Source organism: Drosophila albomicans, chromosome 2L (genome assembly GCF_009650485.2).
Source record: "Drosophila albomicans strain 15112-1751.03 chromosome 2L, ASM965048v2, whole genome shotgun sequence".
NCBI classification, from domain to species: domain Eukaryota; kingdom Metazoa; phylum Arthropoda; class Insecta; order Diptera; family Drosophilidae; genus Drosophila; species Drosophila albomicans.
Genome location: NC_047628.2, coordinates 29,436,073 through 29,458,148, shown reverse-complemented (window position 1 = coordinate 29,458,148; position 22,076 = coordinate 29,436,073). Strand labels below are relative to the sequence as shown.

The window sequence follows — 22,076 nt, the reverse complement described above, 5'->3', positions numbered from 1 at the left end:
TGGTTGCCATGGCGCGTACTATTGATTATTTGAATAATAAAATTAAAATATAGAAAAATGCTATATATTTAATATTATATTAATAAGTTATCAATTATTTCAACGCTAGTTTCTATACTGGTGAATTAATTTCTATTTACTTCTTTTCCTGGTAGTGCTACCATTTTAATGTGTTTTGGTATATTTTTGCAAGGTCTGATGGTATATGTTTGCATTGGCTGTGCGGTCACACTGCTGGCCAGCTGTTGCGTTGGATTCCGAGAGAGAGCAAAACGCGTAACACAAAGCTGAGCGTATTTTTTTGCGCTGTTGATTAATTAATATTGGTTGTGCATTGAGTGGCGCAACAATAATAAACAAGAAGAACGCATGAAAGCGCGAAACTCAGCAAAACAACTGTTGATAAAATTGAAGCTGCTGAATAAAAGTGATTTAAACAAGTTGTTGACATTCCACGCCTGCCATGCAACGCAACGCAGATGATCACCAACAGTTGGTGGACCATGAGGAGGAGCCAGCAAACGATGAGCCCATGCTGAGCGGGGATGGTGATGAAGGAGGTGGCGGAGGAGCTGCCTTTGTGCCCGCCTTCTCGCCACACAGAGATGAGTATAACATCGATGATGAGCGCTGTCTGCTGGAGCGGGAGCATGATGAAGTGGTGCTAATGAGCACTGCTCCCAGCTCGGGCTCGGCTTTGACCTACTGCGTGTTCTATCTGCTGGGCATTGGCACCATGACGCCATGGAATTTCTTTGTGACCGCAGAGGATGTAAGTAAATGATGCGACCCGCATCATCTCCATTCACAACAATTGATTACAAAGGGCGGCAAGTGGGAGAAGAGAGTGAACGACTGCGAGATACCCGTAAATTAAAATGTCATTAATTGCATGACATCATTTACTACTACGCCACTGAATTATATTCAGCTTAAGTTGGAATACCCTTTTAGCCATTGGCTACCGGGTATAAAAAGCAAAGTGCACATAACATTTGCTTTGCAGTCTAAGGTTTTTCTTATCGCTCTCTCTCTCTTTCTCTCTCGCTAGCTTCCCGTTTATTGCATTGTTGTTGTTTTGTTTTGTTATTATCGTCTTTAGTTTTTCTTTGTTTACGCTACTTTTGGTTGACTCAATCCAAGTCGAGCCAAGTCATCCCCCCTTGGCACCATCTGCTCAACGTGACACCCTCATCTCATGATCCATTTCATTCACAGTATTGGAAGTACAAGTTCCGCAACACAACATCGAATAACACCTTCGATGTGGATGAGCTGACGCCTCTACAGAAGAGTTTCACCTGCGATCTAACCTTGACTGCCACCATCTCGGGCACCACATTCCTATTGCTCAACGCCGTCTATGGTCATCATGTCACACTGCGGGCCAAGATGCTGGGCACGCTCTGCACCATCTTGGTGCTGTTTGGCATCACGACGGGATTCGTTGAGGTCAACACAGACAAGTGGCAGGAGCAATTCTTTCTCATCACACTCATCATTGTCGTTGTACTCAACTGTGAGTAGTTGATTTTATATTTGGTAAATGTTGACTTAATTAGAACTGTTCACTTTTTGTAGAGAAGTTAAGATTGTTAAGAGGCAAGTTTTATCGGAAATTAGGCGATATCTCCGACTCCATGGTGTATATAAGTAAAACTTCTGTCAGTTTGCATAATCAACTATCAGCAACTATGCGTAAAAGTTACAACAAAGAATCAAGTTATTTGCATGAAACTTAAATTTAGCTTGAATAAGTGTATTTTTTAATGATTCTCAAAACTTAAGGATTGTTCCAACATAAACGTAGAAAATAGAAGATAAAAGACAACAATTATTTGCTCCTTCATTTTATTTTGATTCTCAAAATTTCTGATAGAGAAGCAACATAAATATATAAAATAGAAGATAATAAGTGATGAAGGTGAATATAGAATTGCAGTTATCCGTCTCTATAAAGCTATAAGTTCGTCTGTCCATGGGTCCGCTCCCTTAAACAATCAGCAACAATAATATTTATTTTCGATAATAAGTAATAGATTCCCAAGACTTCATAACGATCCGACTATGAAGAAGGAAACAAGGAATGAAAGCCTTTATTGCATTTTATAAAGTCAGCTTCCATATTAACTTGAAAAGCAGATTGTGAACAGTTCTGTTTAAAGTCATCACTTTTAGATTCCTTACTAACATTTTGAATACTTTCAGGTTCTGCGGCCACAATGTCAGGAGCTTTGTACGGCGTCGCTGGACTGTTTCCCTCAGAGTACATGACAGCTGTGGTCAGTGGACAGGCTTTGGGTGGCATTCTAACTGCCCTGGCCTTCATCCTCGTGTTGGCCTTTGATGCTGGTCCCTCGGCGACGGCATTTGTGTTCTTTTGCATGGGCGCAGTGCTGATCTTCTTCTGCATCGTCAGCTACATTGCAATGAGCAGACAGGCGTACTTCAAGTACTATCTGGAGGGCGGAGATAAGTACAAAGTGATTAGTGCTCAGCCATCGCACAGTCGCAACGAGGTGGCAGAAACGGGCGTGCCTCTCGAGCCAATACTGCGGCAAGTGATGAGCAAGATCTACATTCATGTTGTGTGTCTGGCTCTGCTCTATGCAACGACGCTTTCGGTTTATCCGGCGGTGACGATACTCATGCAGTCGGAGTACTCAGCCAACCACACAGAGTGGAGCGGTAAGTTAGCTGAATTATTATTATAAAGTAAGAATTTTGAGAAACACTTTCTTAATAGATTAGTCAGGTCATTCGAAGTTTGTATATTTAGATTATATTTATACTATATATTATATAAAATAGTAATATATTAGTATAGTATTTTTAAATATGATGGTCATTCTATACACTTTGAGTTGTTAGTTAGTTTTATAGCAGTTTAAAATGCACTGCGACCACAAAATATAGATTCATTTTAAATAACGAGAAAGTAAAAGCTTAGAATAGACATAGAAAGAAGTTAATTGTACCAATCTCATTCTTAGGCAAAATAAAACAAACCTGTAGATGATAAAGCTTATTATAAATTCAAAATTTGTTCAAAATATTCTCAGTTACAAAGTAAAGATATTCGGTATTCGATTTAGTTTTAAATTTGGTATAATCGTATATGAGTGGGTTTATTTCATGAGTTATTTGTTATCAGCTAATTTTCTTGATATCGAATGAGAAAAAACATATGCGTAATCATTTAAAAACACTATAATTGTTGATTTCGGGCAATTATTCTTTTTCAAGTAATACAAAATACTTGAGGACTTTGTTGACGCATGTTTAATCCCGGACTTTATCGAGAAATATCTCAATAATGTTGAAGCGCGAAGCAATTACATATGAATTTTACTAAAAGTAGTTTCTTTTTTATTATAGGATTTGTTAAACTGTATGGGAAATTGTTAAAATTGTAAATCAAAATTCAATCAATCAATTACATATGAATTTTAATAAAAGTATAAAAGTATAATAATATATAATCCTATAAACTAAACTATATTCTTGTATAGTTTATAGGATTTGCTAAATTATATGAGAAATTGTTAAAATTGTAAATCAAAGTGCAATCAAAGTTAATCACTGCTCTCTTTTTTTAGATGTCTACTATCTGCCTGTGGTGAACTACTTGTTCTTCAATTGTGGCGACTACTTTGGCCGTCTGATCGCTGGATTCTTGGAGCGTCCGACGAATCAACACACAACGCTTCTCCTCACCGTGGTGCGCATCATCCTGGTTCCGTGCTTCCTGCTTTCGAACAGCAGTGAGCATCACTTTCTGCCCATTCTGGTGCAGCACGATTACACGTTCATAGCCATGATCATTGTGTTTGCCCTGTCCAACGGTTATCTGACGAATATCCTGCTCATCATGGCGCCGCGCAGCGTGGAGCAGCACGAGAAGGAGTTGGCCTCATCCATAATGGCCGCCTCCTTGAGTGTGGGCATGGCCATTGGCTCGGTATTGAGTCTGGCATTCGTGCAGATGTTGTGATTCGTGTTAATAATGTCTCAAAAGGTGCCTTAGATAGATTTCATGTTTTACAACTTGACATAGCTGAATGAATTTTATATGTGTTATTTTAATTAATTGTAATGCTCAAGTTTGCCAATGTCTGCAAAGCTTGCGACATATCAAAAGTGAAATTATTTATGTGTCCAGCGTTCTGTACGTTAATGTCTTACCTGTAAGTTAATATGTTTTTTATACACTCGAACAAGATAATCAAAAATAAATGTAAGCTTCGTTTTTAAGGTTATTCACTTTGTTCAACGTTTATTATGGTATTTGTTTTTTTTTTTCTGCAGATCACAACAACAATGTGGATTAAATTTAGGTTCAATTCTCTTTTTCTTCTGTATTTAAATTGTATGCCATTTTCGTATATTTTATATGAACTCCATTGCAAATATTTTAACTAACATAGTTTTGCACATCAAATTGGAAAGTTATATTTGTTTTTGTTTTTATTTTGCCTAATGTGCCCAGCTGCCGCTCAAATTCAAATGTCAACTATCGGCGCGTTGCCAATTGGACTGTGTCCAACTGATTTCAACCTAGTGGCAACGCCAGTTTAATTCCGTTCCGTTACTTCGCTTGCAGTTGCTCTACACTTGTTGCGCGTTTAAATAAAAAAAAAAATTGTGTTAAATGTTTAATTTGTGCGCGAAAAAGTATATAAATGTAAAGTCGGTATGGTTAGCCTTTCGTGGATACTCGTTGGTCGTTAATTAGTGTCGTAGTTTTCTTTTAAATCGCATTGCAAAAATTTTGCAAAATGCTCGCGTGTGTGTGTGCGTGAAAAGGAGCCGCGCGCGCATTTTTTCAGTGCTTGTGAGTGTGAGTGTAGTGTGGGTGCTCCAATAAGCAAGCTGCAAAGCTTAAATTAAAATGTGTGCAAGCATTTATATAATATCAATTGGAGCCCTAGTGTTGTGTGTAAAATGTATTTTGCTAAAATTTGCAAATTTTGCATGGGCAGAAAGCCAGTGCATGCATTTTTTAATTTTTTTTCTTGTGTAGTGTGAGTGCGCGACACCGGTAAAGTTAGAGGCTGCCATCTTGGTTTTCGTTTTGTGCGTCGTTTTGTGTGTGTGTGAGTGTTAATTCATTGCGACGACTTAATTTGCTGTCCCTTTTCGACTTGCGCTGACAAGATGTGCTGTTGTTGTTGTAAAGGTAAGTCTTTTGCGCGTTTAAACATATTTGACAGAAAAAATAAGCAAACGGCAAGGCTTTCGGGCACATTGGGTTGCAATATTTGAAATTCACATTTAAAACGTATTTAACTGGGAATGTACTTGTGTGGTGCACAATTGTAAAAGTGAATATGCAATTGTCTGCTTAATTCAAAAGTTATTTAGTTTGTAAATTCTTTTTTGCTTTTGCAAGTTCAGTTAACAATGGGAGTTCGTTAATATGCATACATTACGTACAATAAATATGTTCTAGGTCTGGTCTAAACATTCATTTAGCTAAATTGTTATTCCATTTCAATTATTATTAATATTATTATTGATGTAATGTTTATATAGTAATACTTATGCAACAACAAATTCGTTTGTTGTTTGGGTTTGGAATATATCCATAAATTTATTTAATAACATTCAATTTGTTTGTCAGGGCCTAAATTGTTGTTTTTTTTTATTCATTTTTGTTTGCTTTTTGGTGTTAAACACCGTTTTTGCTTGTTAGTTACCAATTTCGTATATTTAGTGTTTTTTTTTTACTTTTCACTTAACTTATTTTTTATGAAACACACACACAAGAGAACAACAACGAATATCGATTAAAGCATAATCAAAGAAATGTGGATGAGGGGGCGAGGGGGAGGCGCATGCATTGTTAAGGAAAAGCAAAAGAAATGAAGATTTGAAATAAGCGCTGCAACTACAACAACAATAACGTGAACAACAAGAACAAGAACAACAACAACAACAACGACAACACACAGATACAGACAGAGAGTTAGTTATGCTTATGGACATATGTACATACATACAACACCAAAAACTATTACAATACTTTATTTGTTATACTCTGTTATACTATTGAATCGTGGGCCAATTACTGTTATACATATATAACATACACATAGATATGAAAAAAATGCTAAACACACTTGTTCGCTAAACACCGATAGACACATTAAGACAAAGAACATTATCATCATGATGATCATCGTGGGGATGATCATTATGAGATTACTATGAAAAAAAAACACACACATACTTATATATTGTATTCACCTATTTTTTGTGGGATGGGATTGTGGATGGTTTTTGGGGGCGGGGGCGGGGCAGGGTAATAATATTGCTTGCCGCTATTTGTTGGATTTCTTCTGGTATTGTACAACAACAACAAGAGTAACTCTACTTTTAACACATTACACAACATCAATTTAGTGGGATTCGGATTTGGGGTGTTTAGAGGTTTAGAGAGGGGCAGGGTGGAAGGGAATTTCATCAAATTCTCTAGCTTTTGGAAAGTATTCGATTTCTTTTTTGTTAGTATAGGAAATTACAACATCTAAGGTGGTTCTGCCGTCCAGTGAAATGTTCTTTCAACTTGAGTTTTTTTTATAGTTGGTTTAAAGTCGCATTTCGCAATTTGTTTTTCGTTTTGTTTCGTTTTTGATTTGTTTTGATTTGCTCTCATTTTACATGTATGCATACATCATATATTGTATAGACTTTTTGTGGACTTAGCACATGTAATGCTGAAATTTTGGATTTCGTTACAAGGCAGCTTGGGTTTTACCTAATCAAATAAAATGATAATCGTAGATTGGTTACAAACAAAGGGTTCCACATTCAAAAGATATTCTCCTGCTTCTTTTTCTGCTTCATTTTCATATTAAATTTTCCTTCTTAGTTTTTTGTTTTGTTGGTTTTGATTGTCGCTAGAAGCGTGAACAGTTTCGCAGTGCTGCTCAAACTGTAGCACGCTATAATTTTTTGTTGATACTTGATATTTGGTGTTGTAGGTTGTGCGTTGTCTGTGTGCGTGTGTGTGTGTGCATGTGTGAATTGTGGTGAAAGAGGGGGAAAAGAATACACGAAAGAAAGTTGTTCTTTTGTTTTTCTTCTTATTTTTCCGACAAAATAAAAACAGTTGGACAGAGAATTGTTTATTAGAGGTTTTTCATTGAGTAAAAACTAAACTAAAGAACTAAAAAAAATAGTAAGTAATAGTATAGTGACTAAAAACAAGCATAAATAAATATATAGTTTGTTGAGCCAACCAAAGAAATTGACTAAATGTTGGCATTTTAGACTTGTGCTTTCTTTTGTTTTGCGCGAGATTCGATTCACAATTTTTGTGCAAGAGCATTAACAAATAATATACACATCATATATAGTATACTGTATATATGTTTAAATTAATGTAAAAGTAAAAAAAGTAATACACACAACCACATTTAATAGTAGAAAATGGAGCACATATTTAGCATCCTTCATTCCTCATCGTCATCGGCATCGTCATCATTCATCAATCAATCCTTTTCTACTTTCCTGCTCGTTTTACAAGTAGTTTTTTGTTTAAATAAATATATGTATATAGTTTATGCTTAAAAGGTTAGACACTCAGAGTTTCAGCGAATAGTTCGAATAGGAAGAAACCGTAGTATGGTGCGGCATAGATATATAGATACATACATATACAGTACATGGATATAAATACACCGACTGTTACAGTTACACTACATAGACATAGAGAGAGAGATAGTACAGCTAGTTTGTTCAGTAAGAAAAACGTATTTCTCAGTTATAAAACTAATGCGAGTCGCGATCCCAATGATCGATCGATCGATCTCGCCTAACGCTACGAAGACTTGTTTTTTGTTTTTTTGCTTTCTTTTTTTTGTTTTTTTGTGTTTTGCCGCGAATACTGAAAACCGAAGAACAACTTTGCAACTATGATGCCATTAAAAAAGATCCTCTGTAATCCATTCAATTTTGGATTTACGTCTTCATCTCCGTTGTCGCCGATGCGGCCGTAATGCTATTGTGCGATTTGGCCGGGGATATGGCCATGGCACCACCGCCAGCACCACCGCCGACTGCACCGCCAACATCCAGGCTGAGTGTGAGATTATTGCCAGAGATTGTGGAGTTTGCGGCACCGCCAGAGGCAGCGGACGCTGCTGAACAGCCATGATGATGAGGCCCATGGAAGAGCACCAGGAAGCCACTGTTCGAGACGCAGCTGCGAGATTCCGCATCCTTGTCGAGTATTTGACGCGCCTGCAAAGCAAAGTACACGATGAGCAGGACATTTAAGTTGATTTCTTTATTTCGTACCTTTGAGCGATGTTCTGCGAGACCATTGCGCACTGCATCGTGCGTCTTCTGCAGCTCATCCGTGCGCTTGTCAAACGTCTGCTTGAGACGCACACGTTCTGCTACGCCTCGCTCCACCACAGAGCTGGCCACCTCACGTTTCATTCTGTCGAAGAGAGAGAGATTAGGAATATTAATCAAATATTATCATAATCTTAATCTTGCTTTTAAAGAACTTGTTTCTGGCTTCATGAATGAAAAACGGTGTAGGACCCTAGAATGTTTTGTCTATCTAGAACTCAAAAGATATTTTAAATTGCCAACCCTACCTGACCAGCTCATCGCGATCTCTGTGCACGGTGGCCAAGTTCTTGACCTCGTTGCGTCGCGCCTCCTGCAGCTGATGCATCACCTCGCCGGTCACCTTGTCCAGCGACGCCTTCAGCTGTTTCATTTGACTAGTCTGCGAGTTCTTTAGCACCTTCTCCGCTGCCGTGTAGATAGCCTCATGGTACTTCTCCTGCAGTTCCCGATACTGCGATGTATACTCACGGCACGCGTAACGGAGTCGCGACTCTTGGGTGCCTTCGAGGCTGGAGCCGGTAGCCTCTTCGCTGAGTTCGCCGGCGCCGGCGCTCTCTTCGCTGCTGTCGCCTAGATCGAGAGGGCAGGGGGGAACTTCGATGCCGGGCTCGCTGTATGGAGAGAAACAATTACTAATTTCAATGGCGTCGTCTGGCAGTGCCTCCACTCTTTAGTGGAACCCACAAAGTCGCCCGCTGCACACTTACAGACTCTTGTTGCTGAGGCGCTTCACCAGCTTGTTGGTAATGGTGAATTTGGGTTTCTTGCCGCCATCGAGGGGACTCATCTTTTGGCCAGCGATCTTGAGCTTCTCCTTGTCGTGTTTCTTGCGCAACGATTCGAGCTTCTTCTCCATCTCCAGACGCTTTTCGCGCACCGATTTGTGATCAAGTATTTTCTCCAATGGTTCCGCTAGTACCTGCTCGACATCAAACTGCGAGGATTCCACCTGTCTGATGGATGTGGTCACGGATTGATCCAGCGAATGCTGATGCTGAATGCCAGTTGTGACAATCGAAACGTTGTCATCGTTGTGGCGTCCGCCATCGGTGCGATCTGCGGGCATCTCGACGCTGAGAGCGGCGACTGTGGAAATGCTGGCGCGATGCTTGGGTGAGGTGGCTAACGATTCAACCGGACGTAGCTCCTTCTTTTGGCCACCTACTTGGACGAAAACGACTGGAGGATCAGAGACATTCGAGCAGAAAGAGCAGAGAGCGAAGAGACAGAGAGAGAGAGAGAGCAAGAGAGCGAGCGAGAAAAATAGTTGGGGAATAAAAGGAAAAAGTGGAGTCGGAAGTTTTTGTTGGGTGCAGTTTGTGTGTCCGTCAACCGTTTTTTATTTTTTGTTTTGTGTGGTGTTTATAGATTGTGTGTTTGGTGGTTTTTGGGGGGTTGGTGGGTGCGTGTGCGGTGGTTGTGGTTGTGGTGGTTGTGGTGGTGGTTTAACCAAATCCAAAATCCAAAAGTTTTTAACCGAAAGTTACATTTGACATACAAAAGAAAAGTAGAAAGAAAAGAAAGTAAATTAAAACGCAACTCGGAATGCTACACAGAGTCGTCCTCAATCGACTACAGAACAGACTAAGAGGCAACTACAAAACGAACAACTTACACGACTTGGACAGATCCTCATCCGCATTGGCCACCGCATCCGTGTCGTCAGTCAGCACCGACAGCTGAATGTCGCGCTTCTCCAGCTCGCTCTGATACTTGATGGGATTGGCCAGCGCCTCGGCAAAGTTGGACAGATCGTCGGGCACATAGTCCTTGACAACGACGCACAAGAAGAGCGAAGCCAGCGCAATGGGTTGTCCCACCTCAGAGCGGAGATTCACATGACGATAGCCGGGACAAAGACCGATAACGGGCAATACTCGATGACCAATTAACTTGCCACTCTCCTCGTAGGCTGCCACACGAATGCTGGCCAGTTCCGGAAGCACCACCTTTTTGAAGACAAAGGGATCTTCATCGTAGACCGGATTCATGCCATTATCGCGCACTGTCTTGGTGCGAAACTTCTTGCGCACCGTATCCGCAGGCAGACCGTACATATCGACCTCGACAAAGGTGTTGACACGCTTGTCGGTGAGAAACTGACCGGAGAGCACAGTGATGGAGACGGTGCCCGCAATGATGCCGTCCACGGTGCTCTCGGCGAAGGGATCGAGTCGTCGGTCAGAGCGTCGCATGAACTCTGGCTTTAGCAGATAGCCGGAGCGTGCGTTGTACTCGAAGATGCCCAGATTTAGTTGCATGGCCAGATCGAGTGTCTGGAAATTGAGTGCAACCAGCTGGCAGCCAGCATTCCAGAAGAGTTGCGGCATAAAGTTGGAGCTATCGAAGCGTGTGCCGGCGGGATAAACTCTCGACAACTGATGCTTGTTGTAGTTGACAAACTCAATGGGTCGCTCCTTGAGCAGCGTCGTTGCCTGCTTCTCATCAAACGAGGACATTTCATAGCAGCGGTTCTTCTCTGTAAATAAGTATAGGAAGGTAATCAATCGGAGATTCGTTTTAGTCTGACTTTGACTCACTCTCTGCATTCTCGAAGGAGCTAAAGTGAATGGGCTGCACGTAGTTGACCAGCGCTGAGATCTCGGCACCAGCCTCGGTTTCCTTTTGCGCCTTCTCTGGAGGTGGCTCGTTGCCGCTGGGCAGACTGGGCGTTGTATTGGGCAGGGATTCATCGTCGCTGGAGCTGTCCGAGTCGGAGGAGCCAGTGCTGTCCTTTGAGCTCTGTCGGATTTGCTGCGAATTTAAACAGACAAAGCACAAAATTGGTCAAAATCCAAAGCTAAGCTCTTAAATTGGATGTGAAATCGAGTGGCGAGCGAAAGCAGCTGCCAATATAAAAGCCATTATAAGGTTATATCTGCAGCTGCGGAGGAAACAGCGAACGGAGTCAATGGGGTCGATAGTGCAAGCAGCGCATAATGGCAAGAAAATCGCGCAGATTATGTTGCCCCACGGGGGCAGAAAGGACGAAGGAGCAGCGCACAATGGAGTGCATATCGCACAATACATTGTGCATTGCATAAAGTCATTCATAATGCAAGGACAACGATGGCAGCAGCAGTCTCAGCAGTCTCAACAGTCTCAATTCCCTTTCTCCATTTCGATTTTCCCATTGACGTCGCGTATTGAATCGATTTCGCTTTCAAAAGGCAACACCAGCTATAATTGTGACAGCTTTCTGCTTTATCCGACAGTTGTTCCTCTATTTACTCTCGACTCTCCATTCTTCACTCTCATCGACCCTGACCGCAACGCATCTGCATCTCGTGTGGCTAATGAGCCCAAAAATGCAGTCCAGTGCAGTTCAAACTGCAAGGTATGAGTGTGTTTGTGTGTGTGCTCTGGACTCTCTGGCCACAACGGAAGAGCAACATCCGTTGCCATTAGCTCACATTTGAGCCCCACACACAACTCGTCGGTCGTTGGTTTTGGTTTCGGTTTGCGTCCTCTGCCTCCGGTTATGCAACAGCGCCCCCAAAAATCATGAATAATGTTGTGCTCTAATAGCAAACTGTGCAATTAAATTAATATGCATAATGCTCGTGAGGCTCACAGAGCCATTAAACCCCGTACATTGACCAAGGATATGGACACCACTTTGTTGACAGACGCATGGGAGCCGTTGAAGTGGGAGTTTTCATTAAGATAACTAATATCTTTAATCTTGCTGAGTTTACACAACTCATTCGGGCTCTATTTGAAAAGCATTCGTTATGCTGCAGTCCGATTAAGTTGAGTTCAAGCTTAAGCTTAACATTTGGTTTGCAAATTAGTGAAGATGGAAATAGTTCAAGGAATTGAACCTGTTGAGGACTTACTTTGAACTTGAGTTAACTTGAGACGAATTTTAAGCGAATTGAAGAGTTTTAGTAAAAGAATATTCGAGGTATAGGAACTACTTTAAAATTGGATGAACTTGAGTTAATTTAAGACCAATTTAAGTCGAATTTTATTGCATTTTCATGGCAGTTTCTTTAGAGCTTAGTTGAAAGTGGACAAAATTCATAGCAACTCGTTAAAATGCGCTTTATAACTGATCTAAAGTCTATACAATTACGTTATTAAACCACTGAGAACTCGTGAAAAGGCGAATTCGAGGAATTTATTGAACTTTGTTGATTTTTCGCGGAAGACTTTAAAGGGCCACTAACTGATTTCTTAATGGAGACACACATTTAATTTGGAACAAGTCGCTGTGATGCTTTTAGCCACAGTTATCTTCACTTATCTCGTTCCGGCGGGCATCAGGATGCCTCATTATTATCGTCATCAATTGTTGAGTCGAGTCGAGTTGAGTTGAGTTGAGTCGAGGAACCCTTTTTCTGGTTAACGCTTCGTTGACTGTCACTGGTCATCAAGCAGCTCTCGAATTTATCCATTTATGTGCGGGTGTGTGGGCGTATGGTGGAGGAGTGTGTGTGTGTGTGTTGGTATGGCGCTGTCATTACGACATATGTAAACTCAGAGCGTAAACACCGACAACGACGACAATCAACATCAAAAACAACAACCGTAATACTCTTTTGCTCTCGCTTTGCTGCGTGGGCGTGGGAAGCTAAGGTCAAAGGAGGTGAGGAGAGAGGGGAGAATGGGAGAATGGGGGAGTGTTGTGTACACACAGAGATAAACAGTGCGACAAATCAAGCGAGTCCCACGTTGGCATCGCAAATAGAGAAAGGAACGTGTGCGTGTGCTGCTATTAAATGCAATTACAGGCATGCTCACACACACACATTCGCACACTTCAGTCACACCCACACACATACACACTTGAGCTTTGCTTTTATACTTATACTTACTTGCAGTGGCGGCGCATGTCCTCCTCCTCCTGCTCCGCTGACAATGTCGCCATTTGCGGCGCCTGTCAATGCGCGTCCTGCCGCCGCTCCGCCTCCTTCGTCCTGCGCTGCGGCAGCCACTTGTTGCGCATTGGCAGCTGCCGCCGCAGCTGAAGCCGCCTTGGCTGCCGCATCAACTGCAGATTGAAGCAAGAAGAGGGGAAAAAATGTTATTGAATAAATAGGAATTGCAATTGCAATGCCAACGGCAGTGGCAGTCAAAGTGGCATAAAAAATACAATTATACATAAAAATGGAATGCAAATCGAAATAAATGTAAATATATTACAATTTTTTGCACACACAAGTTGTCAAAAGCAAAAAGCTTTTTAAATAATTGCCCAGTACAATAAATAATAAAATAAATTAATCGCATTACACTCTCTCTTGTATAATATTGCGGACAGCAGCAGCAGGAGATTGGGGAAGAGAGAGAGGGGAAAAGACCTTGCACAGGCGCAGCCAATTGCTCTGGGATTAGGTTGGGTGCGAGGGCGACGAAAATGATTGCTAGACCAGACCAGACATATTCCCTGGCAATTGCCATGCTGCTGCTGTTGCTGTGTTCAACTGGGATCTGCAAGTTGCTCCCGACTGCGGCTGCGGCTGCGACTGCGACTGCAGCCAGTGGCAAAAGTCATTTGCATTTATAAATTGGCTTTTTGCAATTCATGAGCGAAATGTCAACTCAACTGGCGCTGTTCCCGAGAGGGAGGGGGGCGGCAAGGGCGTGGCTAAATTGTGCAGTTGTGCATGCAAATGGCTCCTGCAGGACACGCAGTGTTCAACAGGACGTTGTCGCTGTCTCTGCGGCCCATTAGCCAGGCAGGCAGGCGGGCAGGCACCAAGCCAATGCCATGCCAACGCCAACTAAATACATTTATATGCAAAATACTAATAAAACTTTATACGAGTGCGGAACACCAGACAGTCAGTGTACAAGATGAAGGGTTAAAACTGCCCCTTAAACTATACACATAACATATGGGCGAGATAAAGTACTCGGTAATCGTGGCTGGTAGACAAAACTCTGTTGTAAAGCTGAGCACAACTTGTTCGCAACTAAAACAGATTTGCATTCACCGAGTATCTTATTATATACCCTTTAAAGATATAGATAGTTGAAGGTGGTATAGACTAATTCCCTTGTTTACCATTGTGTCTTTGTACTTTAGGTTCAATTTTTTGTTGAAATATTTGTTACTTTTTAATGAATAATCGTGTTATTTTTTCTTTGTACTTTGGGTTCAATTTTTTGTTGAAATTATTGTTACTTTTTATTAAAGAAGCGTTCTCTTGAATCGAAGCGATCTAATTCATAATATTCTTCGTAGTTTGGGTTCGATTTTTTTTTAAATTATTGTTACTTTTTAATGAATAAGTGTGTTATCTATTCTTTGTACTTTAGGAAGCGTTGACTTGAATCGAAGCGATCTAATTCAAAATACTATATTCTTCAAACTTTGGGTTCGAGTTTTGTTGAAATTATTGTTGCTTTTCAATAAGAGTGTTCTTTAATCAAGGCGATTGAATTGAAAATATTCTTTGCACTTTGAGTTCAATTTTAGTTGGATTTATTATTACTATTTATTGAAGAAGCGTGTTCATTAATCGTAGTGATCAATCACTTAATGCGTGTTGCAAGTCAAGCAAAATAAATTAAAGGAAGATTAACTTGAGCAGCTGAGCAGGTCGAGGGCTTTAGCACTTTGTGTGGTTGTGTGTGTGTGTGTGTGCTGGCTTATCTAAATACTTTTCTTGCGAATAAAGTTGGAATATAGTTGGGAAAACACGTTAAGAAGTATGGCTAAGCAGTAAGAAGAAGTAAGAAGTACTACGAGTAGTCTATGCAAAGAACAACAGAAGACAGCTGCGTGCGTGGAGCTCATTTGCATTTGCCAGGTGCTAAACAAAGAAAACATAGAGGCGGGCGATGGTGAAAAGGGCGTGATGATGCCGTCGTAACATATGTAGCATCAGCAGCAAAACAATAACATCAATAACAATAACAACAACAGCAAGAACAAGAACAACAACTACACGAGAATATAAAAGTTAGTTGGCATTACGCATACGCCATGTATGGCAACCGAAACTCACCTGAGTTGGCTGTTGTGAGTTTATTGCTGGCAGCTGGCGTTCCCTGTCCCAACGCCGACGGCTTCTTGTGATGATGGTGATGGTGATGATGATGCTTCTTCTTGTTCTTGATGATGATCTTGCGACGCAGCATCGATGGCGGCGGCAAATCCATATTGGGTTCCAACGGATGCGAATCCAGCGGCTTGTCCAGCAGCATATCGCCAAAGATTTCGCGGCAATAATTGGCAATTTTCGCCTATAACACAGAATGGATTTTGGGGAAAAGGGAAGTTAGTTGCTTAACTGTCTGCTAACTGAAATTTGATGAGTTTTTCCTCCCCCCCAAAAAAAATGAAAGAGATGAAGGAAATCAAGTTGAGGCATTCACGTATGTTGATAACTTTCGTGTGGCTTCGTTTGCTTCTGTTTACCTGTGTTCCCCATGGTAAATTTAGTTTATATTACTACTTTTAATGGTTAAACTTTCGCACAGTGCCCCCTCCCCCCTTCCCCTTGGCAACTTTTGCTTTGCGTCGGCCCATAAAAAGTTTGCCTTTGTTATTATCTCGTGGAGCTGAAGCATCAGGCAATTACCTTTGGAGTGGCTTCTGAGATTTACCACGGCGCACAGTTCGCTGTGTGCTCTTTCCCCTCTTTCTACTCCCCTCCTCTCACCTGTCCCGATCCCTCAGCTGGGACTACATACATGTGAACGTGTAAGTTCTCTGTTTGCCCACTGACGGATTGTTTGCCCACTGCGAGAGCAGAGGGGAAGAGAGAGAGAGGCCTCGTCATTCAGCCACTGTTTTATTAGTTTAGGACGCGTTACTTTCTGACTGGCAACTGTTGTCGAAATGCGGGTCAATATTCACCTGTTGCCTGGGATTGCAGTGATTCTCAAAACTTAATATCACAGGGTATTCGGATGTTTTAAATGCACTCTCCGCGATGGCCTCAAGCACGTCCTTGGCAAAGATTTCGGGCACAAACGTGTAGCCATGGACGATGACTGGCTCCTCGGTGCGACCATTCCAAAAGTCTAGCTCGACGCATCTGGAACAAAAAAACACATTGAATGTGAAGCGATAAAATTAACTGACGAAAATCCACAAAAAATGGTTCAAGCATAAAAATTGTTTATCAGACGACGCAGCGCAAACAACCAACCAAAAAAAAAAAGGAAGCGAGAAACAGCAATGCGCGAAAAAATAAAGAAAAGAGAAACGTTTAAAATGTCCTTGGCTGCGGCAGCGGAACGACTTTTGCGTCAATAAATTTTGTGATGTGTGTGCATCATCAACGTCGACAGCGACGCCGGCAGCGACGCCGGCAGCGACAGCAACAGAGAGTCAGCGAGTCAGCCATGTTGATGATGAAAATGGCGGCAGTAAAAATGGCGACCATGCAATTTCCGTTGTGCTAAAAGGCAACGCAGCAGCAAAAATGCACAAAACACCTGACACATTGTATGTAGATGTGAGTGTGACGACTCTATGAGTGTGTGAGTGTGTGTGTGAATGTGTGTCAGTGTGTGTGGAGTGGCCTTCAATGGACAGCGTAAAGTCGCATCAAGGTCACGGCCAGCATCCAAACTGACCGCAACAGACATTTGTATTCATGTGTATGTCCCATTTAATTGCGTCATTAAAAGCACCTTACGGCCACGCCCACTTGCCGCCTGTCATGCGGTGTGGACACTCACCTGCAGCCGGCGAGAAGGCATTGCCTGTATATTTCCACAGAGGATTTGCCCGTCAGCTGATGGCCAGTTAGGTAGGTGTTGTGTGAGGAGTTGATGAAGTAGTGCGACAGCGGGTGATCCATATCATCGCAGAGATCAAGCTTATTGGGCGCCATGATTGGATTATCATCGCCCATGAGATACCTTTAGAATAAAGTGGAAGGAAGGTGGGAAGAGAAGTGGTTAGTTTATGTTTATCATAGAGTAACAACATTTTGAATGTGAAAGTATAAGTTCTTTTTAGTCAGACAGCAATTTCAATAAGTTGCGCTTCGCATAGCTCAAGGCGTTAACAAACTTGTGAAGCGGCACTCGTTGTGTGTTTTATATTCTGCATATGTGAAGGACGCAACGGCATCCTCAGCACTTTCCTCCCCCTCTGCGTGCCGTCTTAGCCTTCGTCTTCGTCTTTTGCGCGTCATATGCAAGGCGCGTGCTGTTGTGTGCTTGAAGTGCCGTGAAGTGACTCTAACAGGCGCGTTGCCTGAGCTGGATAAGCTGTCAGTCAGTCGCAGGCCCCGAGGCCTACCTCCGACTACCGACTGCCTAACAATGTTTGCAGTATGAAGAGCAGGGCGGGGAAGGGAGGAATAGAGAGAGAGAGAGACTCACCTCAAAAAGCCATCCAAGCTGAGTTGGCCCTTTTGTGCGTTAAACTTGTTGGGCTCGTATTGTTGAATGAGTTCTTTGGCGCGAGCAGGATTTGCATATGGATAGAGTATCTCATTGAGGCGCGGATCGCGTTGCGTCTTGTTGAGGAACTCCACCAGCTGAGCGATGGACATGCATTTGCGCTTTGCCTTGTCTGTGCCACAACTAAAACAGAAGAGATTGGGGTTAGTGGTTAGACTACAGTTGACTGCAAAGGGTCGACTCACATGGTGTCGAAGAGACGTTCGACTTCGGAACGCTGCGTCAGATATTTGTACAGATTGTAAAAGTCCTCAAATTGAAATTTCGCCACCGATATGCTATCGACTTTGCCCGATGGCAAGCCGGTCACGTCCAGCGCCTTCTCGACACGTTTCCGATCCTCTTTATTCTGCGCAAAAAGTTTAATGATGCTAAAGTGGTCACGACCAGGAAAACACAGGCGAGGCGAGGTGTGTGTTAAGGGTATCAGCCAGACAATGCGGTTGGTGTTGATGATGTTGTGTTGTCGTCGTCGTCGTCAGTGATGCATGAGCCACGTTTCGGCCACATTGAATTGTTGCGTTCCCAGATAGTCAACCCAGTGGACAGAGTGTAAGTGTGAGAGGGATAGGAATAAAGTGTAAAGAAAGAAATTGGCGTAAATTTCAATTTTCTAGGCAACACTTAACAAATATTGTCAAATGCTTCAACGCACAATGCACAAAAGCCAACCCCAAGCTCAACCCCAAGCCCAAGCCCAAAACTTTGACAGCAACCCAGCTGGGTTCACGGTCGAGTCATAGAGTTGGGGTCAAACTTGAGAGTTGGGGTTAGGGTTGGGATTACTATCATACTACACTGCGACAGTGGCAATTACTTTTTCACTGGTATGCGTCCGCTTTTGTCCACCTGCAGACAGAGCTTTGTGTGGGCCTTCTGCAGGAACATAATCGCCGAGCCATTCAGCTGGGCCAGGCTGTAGGCCAGTTTGATGAGGCCATCCGACCAGATCTGGAAAAAAGACAAAAAAACACAAACAAGCCAAAGGGTATAAGGTCAGACTCTCGACAGTTGGCAAATGCAAATAAATCACTTGAGATTTCTTAAATTCACAATCACAATCGAAGCTATCCAAAAAGGGGGTTGTGTCAAGCTCAGTTCAGTGTATCAAAGTGAGACCTTAAAAGGGTTAACCAAGTCAACTCTGATTTCATAAAGTCCCAAGAGTAGCTGCAAATTGAAGGCAAAAGCTTCTTCGGAATATCATTGAATAAACTCAACGTTGCAGAATAAATTCAAATGTTCCGATTGTGCCACATTCCACTGCCAAAAAAAACCTAAAAGCTCTACTTAGTGGTTGAACTGTTTCTGTTTCCTCTCCGGATCATTGACTACATACAAAAAACTATATAACTTTAGCAATTTGTGGTCTATAGTAACTAAGAGGGAAAAAACTAATAGTCTCCTCCTCCTACTCTCAGTCAATTTGAGTTGTTGCAACATGCATTGCCAAAAGCTGCATGTTTGTTTACTTTGTTTATATTATACATACATATATTTGTGGTGCCCGAAATTCCGTAAAAGTTTATGAAATTTTGGCATCCAGTTTTGTTTATAGAAATGTGCGCGACGCGTGCCAAAAATAATAACAATAACAACGCACATGCCAGCTCACCAACCTCCCCTCCCCCTCCCCTTGTCCACGTCCCCACTCTCCGTCTCCGTCTCCGCTTCCGACTGCGGCGTGTTAAAATATAGAACATTGATTTTGACCAGGCCAAGAGCGAAGTAGGAGCAAGGACGCTTAGTTGCGACTGTGTCCAGTCAGACATACAATAGAGGGTGTGGCCCACACTCATACACATACTCATACTCACACCCTCACTCACATTCATACACACAACAGCAAGCCATTATGTTAAATCAATAAAATGTGTTCCGTCAGTTATATTTTTACGCGCATTTGGCAAACGGTTAAAAATAGCCCAACGACCGACGACCGACAACTGAGGACAGGTGTGCCCCAAGGTGTCCCAATCGACTCGACTTCAAATCGCTTTTAACAGTTCTTTCGATTCCCAAATGTCTTTGACCCACTTTCAGAGCTATCAATCTATTGACTATTTCTTCGCATTGAACATTTCGAATGTCGTCAACTTGTCAATTGGCCATAATGAAGAGCAGCTGTTGAGCACTGGAGCATTGCCAAACGAAACGAAAACTAAAAACGCTTTAGATTGCTTTTTTTGTTGTTCGCACTCACCTGTGCAATGTCCCGTCGCGTGCAGCAAAAGTTGACAAATGTCATGTTAACAAAATCAGAGCCATGGCAAATGGTGACGGTCTTCTCCTCGAGCGTATCCTGTGGCCCCAGCGTCACAATCTGTCGCAGCTTAGCGTCCTGCAATGAAAAAGCATAGCATTAGTATGACTGTTATTAATTACCAGAGCCAAGATGAAGTTTTATGACCCAACTGGAAGCCATTTGCTCAGCCTCAGCCTCAGTCTCAGTCTTAGTTGTAATCCACCGAGAGAGAGAAAGGCTAAAACTCATTTAGCTGCTCGTAAAGCAAATAACTGTGCAGGCAAAAAGGATAAGAGGACTACTTACAACAGGGCATCATATTTCAATTAAATATCAGCAAATAGATTTACGAGTCGCAGCGCAATACAAGTCTTAAACAATGCGACCAATGGGCCACACCCAGCAAATCAACCCATCTAAACAATGGCAACAAGCGGACAGCGCTCCAACGATAGAGAGTGACAGAAAAAACCACAACTAGGTTAAATGCAAATCAACCCGATGGCCAGATAATCACGCAACATGTTCTACAAAACTGAACCAAGTGCGAAAGTGGCACAACTCAACTATGGGATACCATAACAAGTACGAGTAGAAACATCACGACTCTACACTTTGTTTTCTAGAGTAATTTTCAGTAAAATCCTTCTCAATGTAATTCCCAAACTTCCACAGCTTAAGGGATAATTGCAGTACAATGTGTGAAAAATCCGAGCAATGTGTGATCATTTTTATGTGGATGACGAAATTGCAGCTAGTACAAGACAATGTCCCGGATATTGCAAGAGCTGCATGCTCCCTTAAAGTAGTCTTAACCATTTGATGGCAATAGGGTATAAATATAAAATGGAGCAAGAGATGGCAGCAGGACAAGCGACTGTTTGGCGAGACAAGCGGCGGTATTAGTTTTGGCTTTGTTGTCAGTTTAGCAGTTGGTCGTGTTCCAACCAACTAACCAAGACTGACTGACTGACTAACTGACTGACTGACTGAGTGGCAGTTGCAGTGTCAGTCAGCAGCCTGGGGCGCTTATCTCCAGCAACTGTCGACCGTCAACTGTCGACTGTTGACTGCATTGTTGCTGCCACCCGCTGGCAAGTCCAACATGCAGCTTTAGGATTATCAGCGTCCTTTAAAATGCATGACACTAACACACACAAACAGCAGGGATAGTAAAAGGGGCAACGGAAGCGGCAGCATGATTTTGGCATTAACTTTCGGGCTGGTCATGTCTTGATATTTACAGTAAACCCAGCAGCACAGCGTACAACATGTGTGTGCACTTCCGATGTCGAGACAGTTGACAAACTGCTGGATAACGGACAACTGTCAGTGACAAATATGTGGTTCTTGTTGTGGGTGTATTCGTATGTGCTGAATGTTAATCATGAATATTTTAATATACGAATTCTCGCACTCACGCTGCGACGATGTAAAACAAATATTATCCTTAGAGAAAAGCCGATAAAATTCAATAGCTAAGCAGAAAAATAAGTTAGCATATGCTCGACTGTAAACTACTCTGTCTAGCTGGCTTTATGATCGTTGATTGATTAAGCTGTCAGCTGATATCTGATCGGTTTCAGCCAACGCTTTGGCCACTTAATCCACTTTGAAAGTGTCCGCAATATCCTGATACTTTCTCGATGACTTTGCCAGTTGACAAGCCAAGTCAAAGGCCATGTCCATGCCAGAAAATTGAGTAAACTCCAGGTCAAAGCTGCTTTCAATGCAAAACGGAGCCAATAATGAGTTGTTGTTGCTTGTTGTTGTTGGTATTTGAGCAAGTGCGTTTACCCGCTGATTGACTGACACGGAGAGCAGAGCCTGACAGGCATTGGCATAAGCACGAGACTGGCCTTGTGTGTGTGTCAAAAGATAGGGACGAGGAGCGAAGAGTTTCTGGCCAAACGTTTAGTATCCGTTTTGGTAAAAGTTCCCTTGGCGCGTGGCCATAAAAACCGGCTGTGAGCTGGCTCTGGCTCACATGGTTTTTGGCCAGGCTTATCTGCCGCCGCGTCATAATTTGCTTTTAACTAAAAACTAATTCGGGCAAATTTGTCGCTCTGAATAATGTAAGAGCCCAGAC

The 22,076-nt window shown here is 42.3% G+C and overlaps 2 protein-coding genes across 6 annotated transcripts in view; one reads left to right on the top strand and one right to left on the bottom strand.

Moving 5' to 3' along the window:
- The first annotated feature begins 252 nt into the window (after positions 1-252).
- On the top strand, positions 253-4,259 carry LOC117563566 (equilibrative nucleoside transporter 1). Its single transcript, XM_034241948.2, has 4 exons — positions 253-772; positions 1,219-1,519; positions 2,209-2,688; positions 3,600-4,259. Exons 1-4 carry the CDS (start codon positions 464-466, stop codon positions 3,992-3,994), a joined length of 1,485 nt encoding a protein of 494 aa, XP_034097839.1. The 5' UTR covers positions 253-463; the 3' UTR covers positions 3,995-4,259.
- Positions 4,260-5,681: 1,422 nt separating this feature from the next.
- The window catches only part of LOC117565902 (1-phosphatidylinositol 4,5-bisphosphate phosphodiesterase classes I and II), a 62,687-nt gene continuing 46,292 nt past the window's right edge, over positions 5,682-22,076 (bottom strand). For 2 of the 5 annotated variants that reach the window (XM_034245249.2, XM_034245250.2), the window contains exons 4-17: positions 19,946-20,083; positions 18,560-18,693; positions 17,928-18,113; positions 17,662-17,865; positions 17,011-17,193; positions 16,181-16,361; positions 15,327-15,564; positions 13,188-13,363; positions 10,908-11,121; positions 9,983-10,846; positions 9,075-9,546; positions 8,613-8,999; positions 8,305-8,449; positions 5,682-8,247 (exon numbers count right to left, since the gene is read on the bottom strand). In XM_034245249.2, coding sequence (XP_034101140.1) covers positions 7,966-8,247; positions 8,305-8,449; positions 8,613-8,999; positions 9,075-9,546; positions 9,983-10,846; positions 10,908-11,121; positions 13,188-13,363; positions 15,327-15,564; positions 16,181-16,361; positions 17,011-17,193; positions 17,662-17,865; positions 17,928-18,113; positions 18,560-18,693; positions 19,946-20,083 — 3,804 coding nt within the window. In that variant the 3' untranslated portion in view covers positions 5,682-7,965. The remainder of the gene's footprint in view (positions 8,248-8,304; positions 8,450-8,612; positions 9,000-9,074; positions 9,547-9,982; positions 10,847-10,907; positions 11,122-13,187; positions 13,364-15,326; positions 15,565-16,180; positions 16,362-17,010; positions 17,194-17,661; positions 17,866-17,927; positions 18,114-18,559; positions 18,694-19,945; positions 20,084-22,076) is intronic. The other 3 variants (XM_034245252.2, XM_034245251.2, XM_034245253.2) reach the window with 3 other exon arrangements.